Source organism: Hipposideros armiger, unplaced genomic scaffold, assembly GCF_001890085.2.
Source record: "Hipposideros armiger isolate ML-2016 unplaced genomic scaffold, ASM189008v1 scaffold_45, whole genome shotgun sequence".
Taxonomy (NCBI): domain Eukaryota; kingdom Metazoa; phylum Chordata; class Mammalia; order Chiroptera; family Hipposideridae; genus Hipposideros; species Hipposideros armiger.
Genome location: NW_017731395.1, coordinates 4210791 through 4231178, shown reverse-complemented (window position 1 = coordinate 4231178; position 20388 = coordinate 4210791). Strand labels below are relative to the sequence as shown.

General features: G+C 35.9%; 1 protein-coding gene across 1 annotated transcript in view; it reads left to right on the top strand.

Moving 5' to 3' along the window:
• The window catches only part of AIDA (axin interactor, dorsalization associated), a 31759-nt gene that overhangs the window by 3775 nt on the left and 7596 nt on the right, over window positions 1-20388 (top strand). Inside the window, exons 2-6 of the mRNA XM_019639609.1 lie at window positions 1887-1956; window positions 8510-8563; window positions 9005-9059; window positions 12598-12661; window positions 13463-13569. Coding sequence (XP_019495154.1) covers window positions 1887-1956; window positions 8510-8563; window positions 9005-9059; window positions 12598-12661; window positions 13463-13569 — 350 coding nt within the window. The remainder of the gene's footprint in view (window positions 1-1886; window positions 1957-8509; window positions 8564-9004; window positions 9060-12597; window positions 12662-13462; window positions 13570-20388) is intronic.

Here is a 20388-nt window from a genome sequence, read left to right as displayed (position 1 = left end):
AGGTGAGTTTATGCTCCAGAGAAGAGTATTGGATAGGTTTCTCACCTTTACTAATAGAATGGCAATGCTTTTACCTGCTCATCTGATATCCAAAGTACGTATGTGGATTTTTTCCCCCAATGGATAAAATCATGTGTCACTTTGTCTTAAAATGGTGCAATCATTTATGGATTTAGGAAATTAATTATTTTTTGCCTAGGATTTTTAAAAAGTTTTTAAAATAACTTGATTGAGATATAATTTATATACCATGAAATTCACATTTGACATAATGCAGTCCAATGAATTTTTAGTAAATTTACCAAGTTGTGTAACCATCACTACAGTCAAATTTAGAACATTTCCATTACCCCAAAAAGATCCCTTGAGCCCATTTGCAGTCACTTCATATTCCCACTCTAGCCCCAGGCAACCACTAATCTCTATTCTGTTTCTAAAGGTTTGTCTTTTCTGGACATTTCATGTAAATTGAATCATGTACTGTGTGGTCTTTGCATATGCCTTCTTTCATTTAGCATAATATTTTTGAGGTTCATTCATATTGTAGCATAATGTACTTCATTCCTTTTTATGGCCAAGTAATGTTCCACTGAATGGATGCACTCCTTTTTGTTTTTCCATTCATCAGTTGATAGACATTTTGGGTGTTTCCTCTTTGGGACTATTATACATAATGCTGATGCTGTAAACATTCGTGTACAGGTTTGTTTGTGTGAGCATACGTTTTCAGTTTTCTTTGGAATATACCAAGGATTTTTAAATTGCTGGGTTATATGGTAACTCTATGTTTAACTTTTTGAGGAACTGCCCAACTGATTTTCGCAATGACTAAGATTGTACCAATTTACATTCTTACCAGCAACGTAAGAGGGTTCCAATTTTTCCACATCCTTGCCAACACCTGTTATTTTTTTTTCTCTTTAAAAAGTATACCCATCAGAGTGGGTGTGATGTGGTATCTTATTGTGGTTTTGATTTGTATTTCTTTAATGACTAATGATATGATATTTATGTGCTTATTGGCCATTTTTATACCTTCCTTGGAGAAATTCTGTTCAGATCCTTTGCCCATTTTTAAATTGATGTATTTGTCTTTTTATTGTGGAGTTGTAAGAGTCAATCCTTTGATTTTGGTTGTCACAGAAATTGCTTTGGATCCTTACTGTTAAGTTGGACTAATAACACATACATCCTTGAAAGCTGACCCAAGCCCTAGCTGCTACATTTAAGTATGATGATAATTGGGCAAAGAATGATTGTCATGTTTTCTTTGTTTTCCATGAAAAAATTTTTTTAAAAGTATAATATGAAATGTCAAATCACTATATTGTACACCTGAAACTAATATAATATCGAATGTCAACTATACTTTTATTAAAAAGAGCTTCACCTTCCAGAATTTAAAACAAGTATAATTTGATTAAGTATTATCACTTTGGCATGGCCCTTATTTAAACTAAACTTATCAGCGAATAAATGATAGGCTGATGAAGTCTCTGGTTGGTACTGTTGTTGGTGCTCACTGGAGGCATTTAAGCAGAATCTGGACATCTGCTTATTGGTTTGTTACAGGAGAAATTCATGTATACTAAAGAAAGGTAGATTAGATGCCATCTGAGATTCTTTCCAGCCCTAGGATTCTGTTTTTACGGCCTCGAGCTGAAGCTTGTCTCAGTGAAATGGTATGAAAAGTATTATATTTTATTTTCATTGTCATTGTATAGAGTTTGATTCTAAAGAGAATGGAAAATTATACTTTGAAAACAGAACCAAATATTATGTACTTCATTGTATTTTGAAAAAGATTTAAATTGTTTTACCTTGTTGCACTTGAGATAGTTTGCTTTCCTTCAACTCTGAAGAATATGTATTGTTTCTTCTTACAGATTAGCAAGACATCTACAAAAAGAGGCCCAAGCTCAACACAATAATTCTGAATTCACAGAAGAACAAAAGGTACCATAAAATAATCTCTAGACACGTCAGATTCCAAATGAAAAGGGTTCTGTGTTTCGAGTCTGTTAAGCAAAATTAAACAACAAAAAACTGTTATACTTAAGCACAAAGAATGATACAGTTTATGCTTTGCCAAACATTAAGTGATCAAGGAGAGGTACCACATGATGTACCACTTCATGAATTTCTTTCCTCAGCCATTTAGACTTTGCTTAACTTGAGTGGAGACCATCCACACTTTGGTTGGGGTGGGAGGAGTGCAGAGACGAGTTTGATTATGAGTAATTGAGTCCCACCTTAATATTTACTTTTGACTCTGAACTTGAACTCCTCTATTTCTCTCAGAACAAACAAAAAACTCAAAAAAAAAAACAAAGCCACCACTGAAAAAAATTAGTTCAAGAATTTGTCATAAGACTGTCAGCAAAATAAGGTTGCAAAATGTTTCAATGGTGCTCTTTCTCCTTGAATTAAAATTTTAATGTGCCAAGTTGATTCCTTGCACTGTTAGATATGATGAAAAATTGGATACTTTAAGAAGCTTTAAAGAGTGAGAAGAAATCGGAAGAAACTACCCATTTTTTTCCTGGCTCAAAGTATCTAGTGTTAAATCAAATTTTATATCATAGATAACGAAAAAGAATTAATGTGCCAATTTTTCCCTCCTCTCTTAAGAAAACACAATGTGAAAACTATGGTGACTTAATTTGCTTTCATTAATTCTTGTTCTGTGCAAGGAGTGGAAGGAAGTGGGAGTGATTTTTTTTTTTTTGCATACTTTTTAAGTAAGCCTAAATAAATTTATTTTAGTCCGTAGGCCTGTATTCATTTGACTAGTATTTATAGGAGTTTGGAAAGAAAAAAACCCCCAAAGGTTAGGGTTAATCATATTTCTTACACTAATTAGTATGTATTTGCATTTTTTAAATATTTGAGATCTACATTATCTAATGTACTTTTTTTATATTGAGAAAAAGAAATACACGTTGCTATAATTTAAAAGTATATTTTTCTCTCTTCCTTAATAACTGCTAATACCCACAATAGATTTAGGAAACTTTGGATCTGAGCCTTGGAAAATAATTCCCACAGCAGAAATAATTGGTTTGCTTAAGGCCAGGAACAAAGACTGTACGCTTTATTACCTCTATGAGATTTGTGAAATCTATCTAGGAATTGATTAGGAAGTGATCAGCTGGCATCACTGCATTGGGAGTTAAAACACCTCAAATTTGAAACAAAATCTCAAATATCTAAGTATGTAAATTAACAGCTGGCGGAGTATGTTATGGATAAGGAAACAAAATGAAAGCTTAGGGAATTTTTTAAAAAAGTTTAATGACCCCCATATTTTAATTACCTATTTGCCTTGAGTTACTTATATGCTTTGTCTCCAACACCTGTTGCCTAGGTATAGGACCTGTGAGCAGCATGACCTCAAATATAGAGTGACTTGATCTAAAACATCTAAAACATACTGTATTTTTTTTAAATGCCACGAAGAAATGAGCTTTAGGATGATGATTAGACCCACAGATCTTAACACTTTATAAGGCCCAGGAGGCAGCACGACCTTGCAGATGAAGGAGACTGAGATCTGCAGTCAGAGGACGAGGCCTTCAGCACTGGTTCTGTCTCTGGGCCTCAATTTCCTTATGTATGAAATGAGGGGTTGAAATCACCGTAAACGATCGCAAAAGGTATCTTAAATCTTCTACTCACCTCTACTTTTCAAGTGCTCTGTACTTCTTCCTTTCCTGGAGGCCGGATTTTTGAGGTTTTATTATTTATCACACCTGCCTGGCAGGCATCTGTGGCTGCCAGCTGTGACTAGAGAGAGAGTCTCTGCCTGCCTGCCTATTCCTTGGGCTTGGAGAAGGACCTCCAAATCACTTACGTACTAAAGAGTGTGTATAAGGCAAGTTGTATGCACTTGCAAATTGAGCTTTCTTTACAGGTGAAACATTCACAACGGGCCAAAAAACTCATAATGACATATAGGCCTTATCTGAATGTCACATAAGGAAAAAGTTAGAGGCACCAGGTTCCTAAGTGATTAGAAAACAAAGATTTTCCAGATGTGATCTGGAGAACATTGGCTCTGAAAAATTAATAGATGTCATTTGAACAGAGAGAGTTTGTGACTTGTCAAGACTTTTAACATGCTAATGTATATGTTGAGTTTTTAAAGAGTGTGGGTAATGGAGTATTTCTTAAATGTGTTTGCTTTTGGAAGCCCCTCCTTCCTTTATAGAACATTTCAGTGGGTGTAGTGTTCTGAAGGAGCGGGTTATGGGAAATTTTGAAACCAACTGTTAGGTCTGCAAATTTAATTGAATGCCAGACTTGGCACATAAGCCAAGGTAGAAGAAACTTGATTGTGTTTTCCTCAAAAGAGGAAAATGGAGAACATTCCTTACATTTTCTAAGCAAAATTGGTCTTTATGTTTTCACTTTTGAATTATATTCTTTATGCTTGTAGTATTTTCACTATTTTTGTGGCAGTGACAAATTTGAGAATCATGCCAGCCATTCAGTAGTATGTAGGACTTTGAAAGAAGATCTTTTAATAACCAGCCATCTTTCTGAAGTGCTTTTTACTGTCTAGCTCACAGTAAGCTTTCAAAAATATTTGATGAATAAATGCTTTGTTGGATCTTAGGTTATTGATAGTTATTCATATACGATTATTATTTAAGATAAAAGAAATCCTAACTTTTGAGAGGATAACATATACATCTTCACCATATTTATTTTAAGTCTAAAGGTAGAACTCTAAAGCAGAACTACTGATCTCTCTAAACTTTATTAATTGGTGATAAAAATCTTCATTAGAATTTTCTATTCAGAATAGTCTCAAAGATTTCTGGTGGAAAATGAGAAAATTTATGATTCTTACTTGATCCTCCCTCATGATTAGTTGACTTAACTTTCAATTCTCAATAGTTTTGTCATAATAACAACTGGGCTTAGTAGCCAAAGAATAGCTGCCAACAGCTTTCGTTCCATTAAATTCCCTACTTTGGCGTAGTAGATTTTCTCATGTAAGTTTCTGGGCAGAATAGAACATCCTGTCTCATGATGCTTAGAAAGACTTGCCCTGTTTTGAATCAAGTTTGGTGGTAATGAGAATTCCAGCACTCTGTGCTTGTTTTATATTGTATAGGTCTCCCCGTTCCACTGCCTCCCCATCTCTTGCTCCTCTCCCTGCTTCCTCCAGCTACAGAATAGACAGATGACTGACTGTTTAAATCTAAGAAATTAAGTCTGGATTGAAACCATACTACTTCAACCATGTGTATTTTTAAAACCTATTTAAATTGAATACATTTTTAGCAAAATAATTCAGCTCTTTAGTTGTCTAATTTTTAGTCCATCTTTTTTTTTTTTACATTTTTATGTGTATTTATTACATGAAAGGAGCCAATATAGAACTTGTCTAATAAAAAAATAATCATTTAGGATCAAAACAGAGCTTAACCAGCAGTGCTTAGAATATAGAATTTATAATCAATTCCTTATAAATGTCTGTGTAAATAAAACAGATTATAAGAACTTATTTTCTGGCTACAAAACCAAAAGTTAAACCATTGAAATAGCCAAGGAACGCCTTCTTCCTGGTCCTCTCTTCCATCTTTTTATTAATTGCTCTTTTTGAGTTGTCGATTTCTCTGGCAATGACAAAGTAAAATGGACAGTATTCTGAAAATGAAAACATTTTCCATTTCTATACCATATTAGGCATGAGCAATTAATTTGAAGCGCTAATAATTTAAATCTTTCTAAAATTAAACTTACCTTCTGTGCTTAGTCTTAACATACATTAGTTAATAATAGTCAGTACTTATACTCTGGCACAAGTGACCCTGTGCTTCTTAATAATTTTTCTGAATTATTTGTTTCCAAGAAATGTGAAACAGTTACAGTAGCAAGCCCTTGGTTTTGACATCAATAAATGCTACATGTTCTGAAAGTCATTGCTACATCTGAAAATGATAGTGTTTCTCTCCTTCTTTAATACTGATGTTGGGTGTGGTCCCTTAAAATAGTTATGAATAATGCCTATTGGTATTTTGCCATAGTTCAGTAGATTCTGTGTAAAAAGCTGTGGCTTCTGCTTAACTTGAAGAAATGTTTACATTTAAAATAGGTTATTAGTGGGCTCATAGTTGTTAGAACTACATTTTATCTTAAAAATTAAAGCATCAAATCAAATATATTTCATAGTAAAAAAGGAAAAGGAGTAAGCTAATATGTTTAAACACTCATTGACACATCTCAGTACAGACAAAATCCTTTTTAAAAACCATTTTTAAATGAAATAAAAAGTATGGCCAAATCGTATTAAAATACCATTTGCTTTGTATATATTGCTGTTTTATAGAAGGCATTGATGTCTAGGACAAAGTACTTAATCTCTCTTCAGTTTTCACATCTATAAAATGATTGTATCTAACTCATAGGGTTATAGTGATGATTAAATGAATGGATATTTGTAAATTACTTAGGAAGGCCTATCACTTTGCCAGTGCCCAATAGTTGTTAGCCATCACTATATTATATTATTGTATTTGTGTTTAAAAGGATTTACTAGTTTTGTCAGAGTTGAGTGGTATATTTGAACAACAGTGATTTGGGGCATGTTAGCTTTTATGCAGAAAAGACTATTGCTGGCTCCTACGCAGCAGCTGTTTGAGAGGGTAAATAAATCTATGAGCCTCTTGAGTTCTTTTGCAGTTACTATGTTTAAATGTAATCTTTAAATGCAAATTTTCACAATAAAATTGGGTATTTTCTAAACTCTTACATTGGGATTCAAAGGAATTTTTTAGATTGTGGCTATAGATAAATGTTGTTACTTATTCCTTGGCAATTCCAAGTGTCATATCTTGCTCAGTGGTGGTTCATTTTGTGAGTTGCTATGCCAGTTGTATATTGTGGATATGATAATTGCATAGTGCCCACTCGCCTAAGTGCCAGGGGGCAGGACGATACTTGTTATTCCTCATTGCTCCTCATTTATCTTGCAAAGAAAATTGACAAAAGAGAAAAACACCACATCCAACCTACTAAACTTTTTCAAGTCTTCAGTATATTTAGAAAGTATGTCATTTGTTTCCAGAATATTTCACTGTGAAGGCATTGCAAATATTGTACAAAAATACTTCACTTTTATGGTTTGGATTGATTCCTAATAAATACTTAATGTCTTTTTTGGAAGGACTTGAAAGTCTTGATGGGCATAATTCATCTGCCTGCTCTCACAGATATTTCTTCTATGGGCCTCCTCCTTTTCATTTCCACCCTAGTCATTCACGTTCTTCTGATTACCAGTTACCTGTAGAGTTGAAAATACCGGGCTGATCTTCCCTTTAGTCTTTTCGCTTTTCTGCTTCCATCTATGGATACTGTTGTCACAACAGCCTTCTTAAAGGGCAAGTCTGATAGTTGTTCTCTGTTCAAAAACCTCCTGTGGAATTTACAGCTAAAGTAATCACACGTTCCTCAGCTAGTCATTGAGGTCCCCTTCAGGATGACCCCCGTCCCTCCAAATCACACACTTCTCATTGCAAATCTCCCTCCTCCTGCCTTCAGTTTGGGACTTGAAACAATTGAACCATGACAGTTTTCGATGCTCTTTAATTTTAGAAGTCCTCCCAGTCACGGAGCTGGACTCCTAACATAGGGTTTTGTCCTCTTTCTTGAGAACATATAATGGCTTACGTGGTTGAAGCTTATAGAATCAGGTGTCTCTTTTTTTATGTTACAGTGACTCTATATGTGTCTTCTCTTATGTAATAGGACATAAGCTTATCAAAGACAAGGACTATGCCTTATCATTTATGTCCATTGTATAGCTCATGTTATTATAAAGCAGATCTGACTGTAAAATTTGCCACCATTCATCACATGTATTAATTTTGCTCAGTATTGCCTATGTATTTAATTAAATAAGTCAAGATTGAACTTAGTCAGAATTAAATTATACCATTATGCTAACTTTCAGATATTTTTATTTTTAAATCTTTTAGTGAATTTCAGGCTTTATGGAGAAGAAGAGAAAGCAAAGCTTGGGAGGGACGATGGTGGAGGTCCTTTTCATTGCCCTTTAAATCATATCATCAAAGCAAACTTGATTTAAAATTGGTTGTGGACCATTAGGTCAGGGAGAATGTATACTCACCTTCTCTCCCTTATCCCAGCCCTTTACTTCCTGTTTCTCTTATTTAAAATCTGCAAGATGCTAAAAAGAAATAAAATTTAACTTTTGTTGTTGTTGAGGAACAGTGTGTTTTTCCAGGACCCATCAGCTCCAAGTCAAGTAGTTGTTTCAGTCTAGTTGTGGAGGGTGCAACTCAGTGGCCCATGTGGGGATCAAACTGGCAACATTGGTGTTATGAGCATTGCGCTCTAACCAACTGAGCTAACAAGCCGCCCCTTAACTTGTTTTTTTTTAATTTTGCATCCTTTATCAATAAAGATTAACTTGATGACTTTGAGAACTAACAGTTATAATGTATTTGATATTTATTGCTCATTCTTTTTCCTACAGAAAACCATAGGCAAAATTGCAACATGCTTGGAATTACGAAGTGCAGCTTTACAGGTAAAGAGGCTTTTTGTTGGTTTTTTTTCCCCCTTTTTCTAATATAAGGAAATGAACTGTTAGGTCTGCAAAATTAAGGAAAATAAATTATTATGAACTATTTTGATAAAACAATAGGCATGCCTGCTGAAAGCAGTATTGTCTCAGAAGGTTTTTATAGGAATTCATGGGTTAAGCTTATATTAAAAAATTAGTTCATATTTTATAAACTCTAGAAATAAGAAATATAACTTTAATTTTTTTTCTGTTATTTTTAGCCTGAAAGACCCCAAAATACAAAAACAAACAAAAACCAGTTTGGGACTTTTCTACTTTGAAAGAAAGAAATAGATTCATTTATTTTGGTTACTTTTTGAATATTTAGTTCTTGCCACTTAAAAGACAAAGGGTATAGTGAAGTCATTATAATAAAAAGATGTAATGTGCATATTTTAAATTCAGTCCACACAGTCCCAAGAAGAATTTAAACTGGAGGATCTGAAGAAGCTAGAACCAAGTAAGTTTTATGTTTTTTAGTGATACTGCTTTCAAAAAATATTTATTAGAGATATTAAGATGATTTAGCATAAAAGTTTATTTGCTTTATTTCTGTTAATATCTAGTCCTGTGTGATTTTTTTCACGCTTTTATAATTCCTATAATATGTATAGTAATTATTTAGTTTACCTTTATTTAGAATATGAAAAGTTATTTGTTGTACCTACAAAATCTAGGTTATACCTACTTCTTCGCTATGTTTTTGCTTTTATTTTGTTTTAATCGCTTTAATAAGACAATAATTACTTTGTTAAGCATTTACAGAAGCATCTTTTGGAGAATTTAAAATTATAATCATTGATGCCCAATTATACTACATCATCGAAGACTACAGACCAGCTGTTTGAGCTGCTCTAAAACATATTTTTTTTGTTGTCCCCATTTTTCTTTCCCTTGAAAACTCTGGAAGCAAACAATTTCTTCAAATGTTTTGGTGGTCAGGATGCTGCCAAATAAAGCTTTTTTGCTGGTTCAAATGAATGGCCTCTTAGAGGAAGTGTTTGCAATATAGGCAAAGGCACAAGTATTGAATATCACCACAATCAATTTTAGAACATTTTCATCACCCCAAAGAGAAACCCTGTACTCATTATAATTAGCTTTCACCCATTTTCTTCCAACTCCCTAATTCCCAGCTCAAGGCAACCACTAATCTAATTTCTGTCTATAAATTTCTCTATTGTGGACATTTTATATAAATCAAATCATACAATATATATGTTTTTTTGTGACTGGCTGTATATAATATTTTAAGGAAAGCACATTGGTGGTTTTAATGGTTATTTAATGGTTATATAATGGTTCTAAATAATAATCTTTTAATGATAAGAATAATTAGAATTTTGGCTCCTTATTTAGTCACTATTTTCCATTAGCTTTTTATTTTTTCCAGTTTGTTTACAAATACAATTTAGAATCTGACAGATATGTAGGATGACTATAAACTATTTATGCTCATTATCTCTTCTTATAAAGACGCTCAATTATTTCTCCTGTTGCCTTATAGGATCTTTCATGATGATAATGGTTACCATTTTTTAGAGTAGCAGCTACATACCAAGCACTGAGATAAATCCACTCAATTGCAGTTTGCTAACTGACACTCGCTCGTGACCTTACAGCTTATAAATGCCAAGTCTGGGTTTTGACCAGGGTTCTAAGTGACCCCAAAGCCTATATTCCTTCCACTGCACTCTGCATTAATACCTGTAATGGTGCAATATTGACATCAATCCTAAATATCACAGTTCCCCAGTTCAAGCTTCTGAAAGATGAGTAACACATATATTAGTGGAAAACTGGGCTAAAATCTGCATTAGTCTTCTATTTCATGGTTTTTTTGTTTGCTTGTATTTATTTTTTTAAGATTAGGGATGGGAATGGAAAGGAAAGATAGTATTATTGGGATTTATTTTGTTACATTTTGAATTTATATCATCCTTTTCATATGGACTTCTCCCTTCTTGGAACTCATTTTCTTTTTAGATGACTTAAATTTGCTATTGCCTCTTAAATGAAGAGCAGTGTATATATTGTATCTCAGTAGGGTATGATCTGTAATTTTGAATTTATTAAAGCTAGGCACTTATGAGTTAATTATTTTATCAGAATCATTTTTTACTAATTGGTATTTGACCATATTTCAGGTTAAGTGTACGTAGTCAAGCTGGCCTCTGCCTCTTCTAAGACTAAGGAAAGGAAAATTAATGAATGACTGTACCTTTCAATATTTGGGACTTTGTTGCTTTATTTTGCTAATGTATTTTTCCTTCAAGGTTTTTAAAAATCTCTTGCAAGTCTTTTCTGAAATATACCAAAACTATGATCTTGAAAGTACTGGTCATTTTAAGTTTCTTATGTTAATCCTTAGTAATATCAGTATATCAGGTTTCAAGTTTCTGTCCCTTTTGGCTTGCTTACTCAACTTCGGCTATAAAGTGCATTCTATTCCTTGAACAAGCCAAACTATTGTAGTTCCTGCCTCAGAGTCCTTGTTGTTACTCTGGCCTGTTCTCCAATACTTGGAAAGCACTTGTCCCAGAGCTGCTTGTGGACTGTTCCTCTCAATCCAGGTCATATCAACTGTCTTCTAACAACTTCACCTTGTTTGTGGCCTTAATATCACTAAGCGCAATCTTATATCATCCTGTTAATTTGTTAGCGCGTTTATTGTCTGCCTTTCCTCACTAGGGTCTAAGAGTCATATATGAAGGAGCCCCCTGTCTTGATCACAGCCATCTTTTTAGCACCTAAAACATTATGAAACATTATGGGCACTCAGTGCACATTTGAGAGAAAGAGAGAGAGGAAGGATGAGGGTAAGAGCTGGAGGGAGAGAGAATGAGAATGAATGAGAATGTAGACACAAGTCTCAGGCTTCTCTCTCACTGGCGACTTAGTAGGGTGCAGATACTACAGGAAGCCTGGTAAGCAAACGTGAGTCCTGTTGGAGTAAGTCACACAGTTGCAGCCTGCGCACTGCGAGTTCCTCCTTTAGGATAACAGTGCGCCATACCTACCTCAGTCCTAAGCTGCCGGAGTCCAAAATTAGCTGAACACGTTGAGAACAAAATTATGGGAACCGTTTGGATTGCCCAGTTAATGCCATTACTTCACCTTCATGTAACTGCAGGTAGTTACTGGGAACCCATAAGGCCAGATGTAAAGCACTAAATGACATACTTAGAGTGACCCCTATAAGGTATATATACTTACAGTACCTCTCCAAATGTAGGCAGAATAGTAGAACATCTCTCTTTAAATTTAAATATTGGAATGTAATCATTGACACAGCCGTAATACAGGAGGTGGTGCCATGTTGTTTGAACACTGCTTTTCAGGATAAATCTCTCTTTGTGTATATGTGTATGTACATATATCTATGTATGTATGTACATATATGCATCTGTATATATGCATGTACATATATGTATGTATATAATAACCTTTATCATAAATTATAAACATTATGTATATATGTGTGTACAACAAACCTTATATATGAGAATTGTAACCAGATTTACCAAACTTTACAAGTTTCATGGAGTTGAGGAGAAATCTAATCAGGACATAGAATAAGACATGGTCATGTACCTCTGATTGGCCATCTTTGATAATCGGTCTTTTAATTGATATACTCCAGGAAGGAGGCATTCTTTGTCTGTGCTGCCAGTGTCTCACCTGAGACCTTGTACAAAGAACTATTTTGGGGTTCATTTTCCATGAGGGCTCTGAGACTCTGGAACTTACTCTCCTCAGAGATGTGACATTACTCTGAAGTTACTAATACCTGGAGTATGCTATGGATATTTTCATTTTGGTAAGACCTATAAGTCATGGAAAAATGCATTGTGGTTTTAGATGAGAAGATTGGGAATTTTTTAAAAGTATTAATGTACATAGTAAAACTGATTAAAAAAGCAGTCACTTATGGTAAAATTTTTAATTTTGATTCATGGAAGAATTCATGTGTCTTTCTCTTTTTTTTTTAATTTTAGTCCTAAAGAATATTCTTACATATAATAAAGAATTCCCATTTGATGTTCAACCTGTCCCTTTAAGGTAAAATAAATAAGAACCAATATTTGTCCTCTTATCATCTTATTTTACACCTACTTTTTAGATATTTCTGGATTTTTTATATTAACTTTTATATCATTGATGCCAATATATCAACTTTTTCTTTTTTCAAATATTTTATTGGGGAATTGGGGGAGGGGAACAACGTTGGGAAGTGGGGGAAGGGGAACAGACAAGTTGCTGTCCTTTTGTTCTTCAGTCTAGTTATGGAGGACGTTGCTTCACTGGCCCATGTTGGTATTATCATTGCGCTCTTCCTGGGTGAGGCAGATTGGTCGCCGGTCTCTGGACGGCTGCTCATGGAGGCCCTTGGCCGCTCACGCTGGCTGCCAGCCACACACGGTAGCTTATGGCAACCCACTGCAGCAGGGGCTGTAGCCTACACCGTTGCCGGCTACTCAAGGGAGCCCAGCTCCAGGTCGAGCTGTTGTTCAGCATCTTAGCTGTAGAGGGCAGTGTCACTGACCCTCATATGTGGGATCCGAACCGGGGCCCTACTGCTCAGAGCTGGCGTCCAAAGCCAGCTCTTAACCAACGCACCACTTGTCCGGCCCCAATATATCAACATTTTTATGTCAACATCTTTTATATGAACATCTTACCTAGGAAATGAGTAGCTGTGAGGCTTCTCTAGTGTATTTAGTTTTTTTTTTTTAAAGATTTTGTTGGGGAATTGGGCAAGGGAACGTTGAACATTACGTGGCTCTTAACCAGCGCCACTCGGCCGGCCCTTGTATATTCAGTTTTGTAGCTCACTATTTTTTTCTGTCCTTTTGCATGTAGAAGAATTTTAGCACCTGGCGAAGAAGAGAATTTGGAATTTGAAGAAGATGAAGAAGAGGGTGGTGCTGGAGCAGGGTCTCCTGATTCCTTTCCTGCTAGAGTCCCTGGTGGGTGTTACGTGTTTAAAAATACACATTGCTTAACATAATCCAAGGTCAGTGTGTTTGGAACTGATTTTGGTACTTACCAGTGGGGAGTATGACCTCTCCAGAGACCATGCCAGTCTGAAGCACATTTTTATGGCCATGTTATCGGCAGTAGCTATTTGATAAGTATAGTCTGAAAGTATCTCCCTATCTATGTCAAGGGTCTGGGGACCACCCTCAGGTTCAGTGACTCACTAGGAGGACTCAGCATATAGTTGTACTCACAGCTATAATTTATTGCAGTGAGGGAATACAAGAAAAAAAAATCATCAAAGGGAAAAGACACACCAGTAAGCCAGTATAAGCTTCCGGGAGTCCTCTCCTAGGAGTCATACGTTGTGCTTAATTCCTCCAGTAACAGATCATAACAATACGTATGGAAACTGTCTCCTAGGGAAGCACAGTAGAGACTCAGTGCCCAGAGCCAATCATATAGCCACCCTCTGCCCAGCATTGACCAAAATTCCAGACTCCCAGAGGAAAGCAGATATTCAGCATAAACCAGATTGTTGGCACAGACAGTTTTGCCATAGTGACCATTCTTATCAGGGGATGGTGGGAACCCTCCCAAAATCCAAGTTCCCAGACACTAGCCAAAGGCTGACCTTGCAAGCAGGCCTTTCTAAGAATAACAGTCTCAGGCCTGCAGTGTTAACCCTTTCCTGTGTATGATCATAAGTGCTGCTTTAATTAATCAAGTGTGGTCATTAAAACTGGACCCAGGGGACTGGATACTGAGCAAATGCCCTTTCCCCCATCTTGTTTTAGGAAAGCAAATAATGTATGTCCAGCCTATTGTGTTTACAGAAGATGTTGATGAGGATTTCCCTGCAAATCACCTAGGGCGGGCTCCCTGGGTAAATTTCCTGCCTATCCCAATTACTGTTTTACTCTGTTCTGTTCCACCATGCGTAGTTTTCATTTCCAGTAAACTAGTTCACCAATATGCTGTAATATTGTAATGCATTTTAAAATAAGACTCCAGAAGCTTACAGTATAGTTAAATACAATGTGTGTGTCATCCGAGTAGCTTTCTTGGTAATAAAAGTATAGTAGTATTCCAGTATTTCTAGTACTCCTTTGGGAGGAGGCATGATGCAGTACAAAACAGAGGCTTGAACCAGCAGATACTCAGGCTTGAGTCTAAGCTGACTATTGGGTTGTCGGAAAAGTCATGATGCATTTTTGCAGCGAAAAACATAGAAAAAATACGTCATCATTTGTCCGACAGCCCAGTATTACTAGTCGAGTGGCTTTACACCTGTTTCTTAAACCCATCTAAACCTCAGTTTCTGTGTAAAATGGGATAATAATAGTGCCTGACGAAAGGTTACTGTGAAGATTAAACAAGGTACTACACACTCAGCGTTTAGCACAGTGCCTGTCATATGCCGAATATCAGTGGTGGTTATTCTCATGACCAGTGCCTTTCAGTGGAGGATGGCAGTACCTATACTCTAGGACTGCTGGGAAAATTACAGGCACCAAAGGAAGTAGCTGCTGTTGTGAATGTGTCTTTGGTACAAGGGCATTATCTCCAGTCTACTTTGCTTTATAAAGAGAGAGGTATATTTTTCTTGCTTTTGTCTTATATGTAGGAAATCTTAAGATGGCTGAGATAGTAAGAGAAATTATCTCACTATCTGTTTTTCTGACTAAATAATTGTTATTCCCTTTTCAAACAACATACTCTAATTGATGTAGCTTCCAGGACTATAAATTTCTATCTAATTTGGTTATTTGCTCACTTGCTGTACTTCTGTAGCAAACAAGATCCTTAAAGCAAGTGATGTAAACCATGAAACAGATTAAGTTATTTGTGGGGTTCAAGTGGCTGAATTGAAAATCTATTTGCTGTGTAAGATTAAGCCCAACTGAATAGATTTTTTATTCTGATATAGCATTGCAGTATTTCATTGCAGAGCTACAGAAAGCTTGCTGAACCCTTCAGTTCCCTGAATTTTTTTTCCTCTAAGAGTAAGAAAAAAATACATGTAGTTTAATGCGCTGTCTTTAGTTTGGGATCAGGTTGTCCATGGCCTGTTTTATTAAGAAGTAATTTGTAAAGTTACATTCATTGCTATAATCATTGAAATAGAAAGATGACTTTTAACTTTTAATTGTAAAGCAGGAAAAAATTTCTTGTTACCCTGAGGGAACCCAAGATTTCGGTGATGCCTAGGTCGTGTCTGCATTCTAGTGGCAAGATGGTTCCAGGAATTGTTGTGACTTTTTCATTGTATTTTTTATCTATGTTTTTATATAATTTATTGAATTGTAAGTTTTGAAGTGTCATTTACACATGTAAAATTCACCCTTTTTAGTATGAGTTCTGACAAATGCACAGTTGTGTAACCACGACCACTGTAAGGTTGATGAGGAATGAACTATGAACCAGAGTAGTTTTTCTCCATTTAAAATTAAAAATGACTTTATAGCCAACCTTTCTTGTGGGGGGAAAAAAGAAGTAATTAAGCTTAGCTTTCTTGATATTTATCTCTTTCCTTTTCAAAATTTTAAAAACTCATAAGGCAAAAATTTCTGTTAAATAACTGGCTGAAGCCAAAATGGGATTTAATTTTTCTAAAGGTAGGCTTGGTAGATTTCATTTAAGTGAAGATATAAATTTATAACCTGTTATTTATGACCTGAAAATTTATTGACAGTGGTGAATACTAAAGCAACTAAAACCATAAGCCAAAGCAATACGAATTAAAAAATCGCCCAAGACATAGTTTTCAAGATTTTAAAAAAACCTGTTCTTCTTGACTGACATGATTCAGCTCAAATATAGGCTTAGCAGTTTCAAAATTATTATACAAATGTGTTAGTTACTTGATCTCTTATATAGGCTTCAATATGCATAAGCATGTTTATTTTTTAAACTAAAAATAAAGAATGAAATTGACCTCTTTACTGTGAAACCTGTGCTTGGTTTTTGCTGCACAAATACTCAATTTTGAGTTGAACTTAACAGATAAGCAAATGTCGATCTCATTTTCAGCTGAAATGAGGCGATGTAAGAGGTTAGAAATTGCAGCAAAACGTTCACTGCTTTCCTGTGACTATCAGCATTCTTATTTCCCAGAAATCCAGCACAGGTCTAGGGGCACAGCTGAGAACATCATCTTAAGTGTATGGTTAGGCCCCAGCGCACAAAGTTCTTCCTGTTCTCTCAAAGTCCCAAGTTCTCAGGCTGGGCAGAAGAACCAGAGAAAGAGGCCCTCACCCAGGCATATATTTGTGTTGAAAAGAAGGGAAAAGATTGCTTGATTTTGTGTTCTGGTTCTCCAAGCTGGGGTTCCCTAAGATTTGAGACTTGTTGGTATTTTCCCTCCCTTTCAAGCCCAAATAGTTTTGAAAATATTTTAAGATTCCCTTTTACAACTTTTTTTCTTTTAAATTCAAGAATCCAGTCACTTGCAGTCAAAAGGTTTTCTCCAGAGCTTTGCAGAGACTGGTTCATGTGAACGGTCTGTTAAGTAGGCTGCGCTCTGTGGCTCTTCATCTTCAAAGCACCCAGCAGCATCTGGCCTGCTCCTTCTTGAAAGCACGCTGGCAGTTCACCTCTCAACTCAGACACCTGTTGGTAGCTCTTCCTTGCTTGCTGTAGGAGCTGATGGATTGCCCTTTTCAAACTAGCATTTCTATATAAAGCACATGCCCAATGACTCATTCCAGACTTCGTGGGTGTGTTTATTAAGTGGGGTTTTCCCCAGAATATGTTACAGTGACACTTGTAAGTCAGCCATGGTTCAAATCACATCTTTCTGGTCACAGATAGACTAAAAGGAAATTTAGTAAATTAGAAATTTAGAAGTTTAGTAAATTTCTAGTAGCTGTTAATGAAGAAATATTTGGATTAAATAAGAGTGTACTCATATATACCCTTTATGTATACAAACAACTATAATCAGGTAAGATTTTAATTTCACAGATCTAGACACAATATTACTTAAGTGATAATGACCCCTAAGGTTTTTTCAAGCTTTTAGAATAATTTAAAAAATGAGCAAACTTCTTATAATCTCAGACTCTTTTTCGTGAAAGCTTAGAGGAACCCATGTTCCTCAGCTGCTAAACAGTTACTCACTAAAAGAAACTGTACATGTGTTTTAATATTTTACCACAATTTCTAAATCTCAATTGAATTCAAACAAATAAATGGTCTCTCCCTAACTTTTTATCTACCTGCAATGTAAATGGCAAATATTCTCTATTGTCAGAATGTGAAGACACATTTAATGTGTTATATATACTGTCTACCAAACATTGTGGACATTTTGAGCGATGTCATCACCTTCAATTGTGTTTAAAATAATCCTCAAATAACAAGTATTTTTTTGGAAAGAAAAAGATGCTACTTAAATACAAAGCACCATGTATCTCTTTTAGATTACACTTTAACAGCACAAAGAAATGTGCACTTAAAGTATTTGGATGACAGAGAGAATCGGAGTCAGTAGTACTAGCTATGTGAATTTAGTTACAAGTGTGATAAATCTAAAACGATGAAACTAGCAATATATATATTATCACACGTATAATATTGCTTATTATACATTTTGGACACCTGATTGAACTCTGTGCTAAGTGTGGATAAAAAATGATATATTCCTTGTTCATGATACTTAATTTTTGAAGCACCAGCATAGAACAAGGACCACTTCACTTCTCATTGTAGTACTACTGCCTGTGGCAAACATCTGCACAATATCAAATAAAATGTCAAGTAAATAAAATTACTTGATAAGCAAGCTCAAATCACAGTGTTTTCAAAAGATGTAACCCTCAGTAGTTTTCCGAGAAGGCGTTCCTTGCCTCTTCAGATTCCGGTCAAAGTGGCGATGTACTACTGTTTTGGAACAAAGACCATCGTGCCGTTTCCTACTTCAACCAGAAGGGAAAATCTTCCTTTTGTTGTGATGTGTGATGTAAGCAACGACAATTTTTTTTAAAGTACAGCTAATATGATGAAAAAAGAAACGGCTTCTTCCTCTTCCATATGTGAGGACTTGGTCTTAAAGGATTTCACTGATGTCATCTTCCATGTAACCTCTCTTCTATGGATTGAAACCGACCCCTCATCCCTGGGCCGGTGGTCCACTCTGTCTGGTTCTCCGTGATCTCTCTGGTCCAGAGTGGCTTTGGCCCCACAAGGAGAACATCTCCACGCAAGGAGATCCTTATGTTAGGATCTGCATTGGTATCCGCTTCCCTTGGAGCAGAAACCGTAGGTGAGGGATGGTGCCGATCCCTGGACACCTCGCCAGCTCTGTGAGGACTTGCAACCCCCATATACTCCCCACCCACCCAGTGGCTGTAACGTACTCGGCTGAGAGCCTGCACTGTTGCTTGGTCAGACATTTTCATAGTTTTTCAAACATTCTGGAGTGAACTGGTCTTTGTTTAATAAACTCAGCCATTTTTGTGATATCACCCAGAACTTTTTGTTTCCTTTGCAAGAGTTTTGACACTAACTTCTCTGTGAAGAAAGCCATGAGTTGTGACAGCGTCAGGGTTTTCTGTTTCTGCACGAGGAGAGCCAGCTGTGATGGCCACCTCAGTGCAGACCCCACTGCAGTGCTTTAGAGACACGGGTGGAGGCTCGACACTAAATCCATCTTGGCCTTTGCTCATTTGGGGCCTTTGCACCAGAAAAGGCTTTCTTGTTTTTTTCACCATCATTTATAGATCTTACAAATGCCAGAGAAGCTCTTTTTATAGTTTATCCCAAAACTTCTTCAGCATCATCTGAAATGTCATCAATATCAATATGTCAACTTATTGTGCTGGTTGAGAGTGGAACCTTTTCAATTTCTTATGTGGCATTTTTTCCTAAACAGTATAATTTCACATGCTGGCATTACTAGATTCTCACCAACTGTGTGACTTTTCTTTTACTGGACACTAAATTCTGCTACTAAGTAATTTACTTCCTGAACCTTTTTAACTGAATATGACTTACAAAAGAAGCTTTACCCTGTTTATTTTAAATGCCCATAGAATCTGAAAATGATCAGCACCTTAACTTGTCAGAGGCTATGATTTTTCAGTGTTTTGCATCCATAGATGTACTTGTCAATTGTTTTCCACAGACAGCGCACAGTGGAGTAGCACAACTTGGGGTACCAGCCCAAGTACAACCTATTGATAAAGTCTAGTTTCGACCCCCTTTCCCCATTTTGCCCTCCCATTCCCCTTCTGAAAACCACTATTTTTTTGTCTGTATCTATGAATTTGTTTTGTTTGTTCATTTGTTGCTTTTTTGTTTTATATTCCTCATATGAGTGAAATGATGTGGTTTTTGCCCTTTTCTGTCTGACTCATTTCACGTAGCGTTAATACCCTCAAGGTCCATCCATGTTGTTGCAAATGGCAATATGTTAAGGGTTTCTTAACCCCCTGAAGCCTATCCCATAGAGTCCAGTTAAAAGCCCCTTTTCTAGAATGCCTTCCTTTGTAAGATTCCGTCTAAAGAGGACAGCCTAAAGAGTCCTATATCATGTGTGTATTTAGAATTAGCATCCCAGGCCCCTTGAGGTTTCTCTTTTTTTTTAAATTTTTTTATTGTTAGTTTCAGGTGTACAGAACAATGCAATAGTTATTCTTTTCACCCTCGCAGAGTAACAACCCCCCTCCCCCCATGTATTGCCCTCCCACCCCTGATATCATGCTTATCTATTACAATTCCATTGATTCCAATCCCCCTCTCTATTCCATGTCCCGAGACTAAATGTATATATGATTATAATTGACATACATTATTATTCAACATCA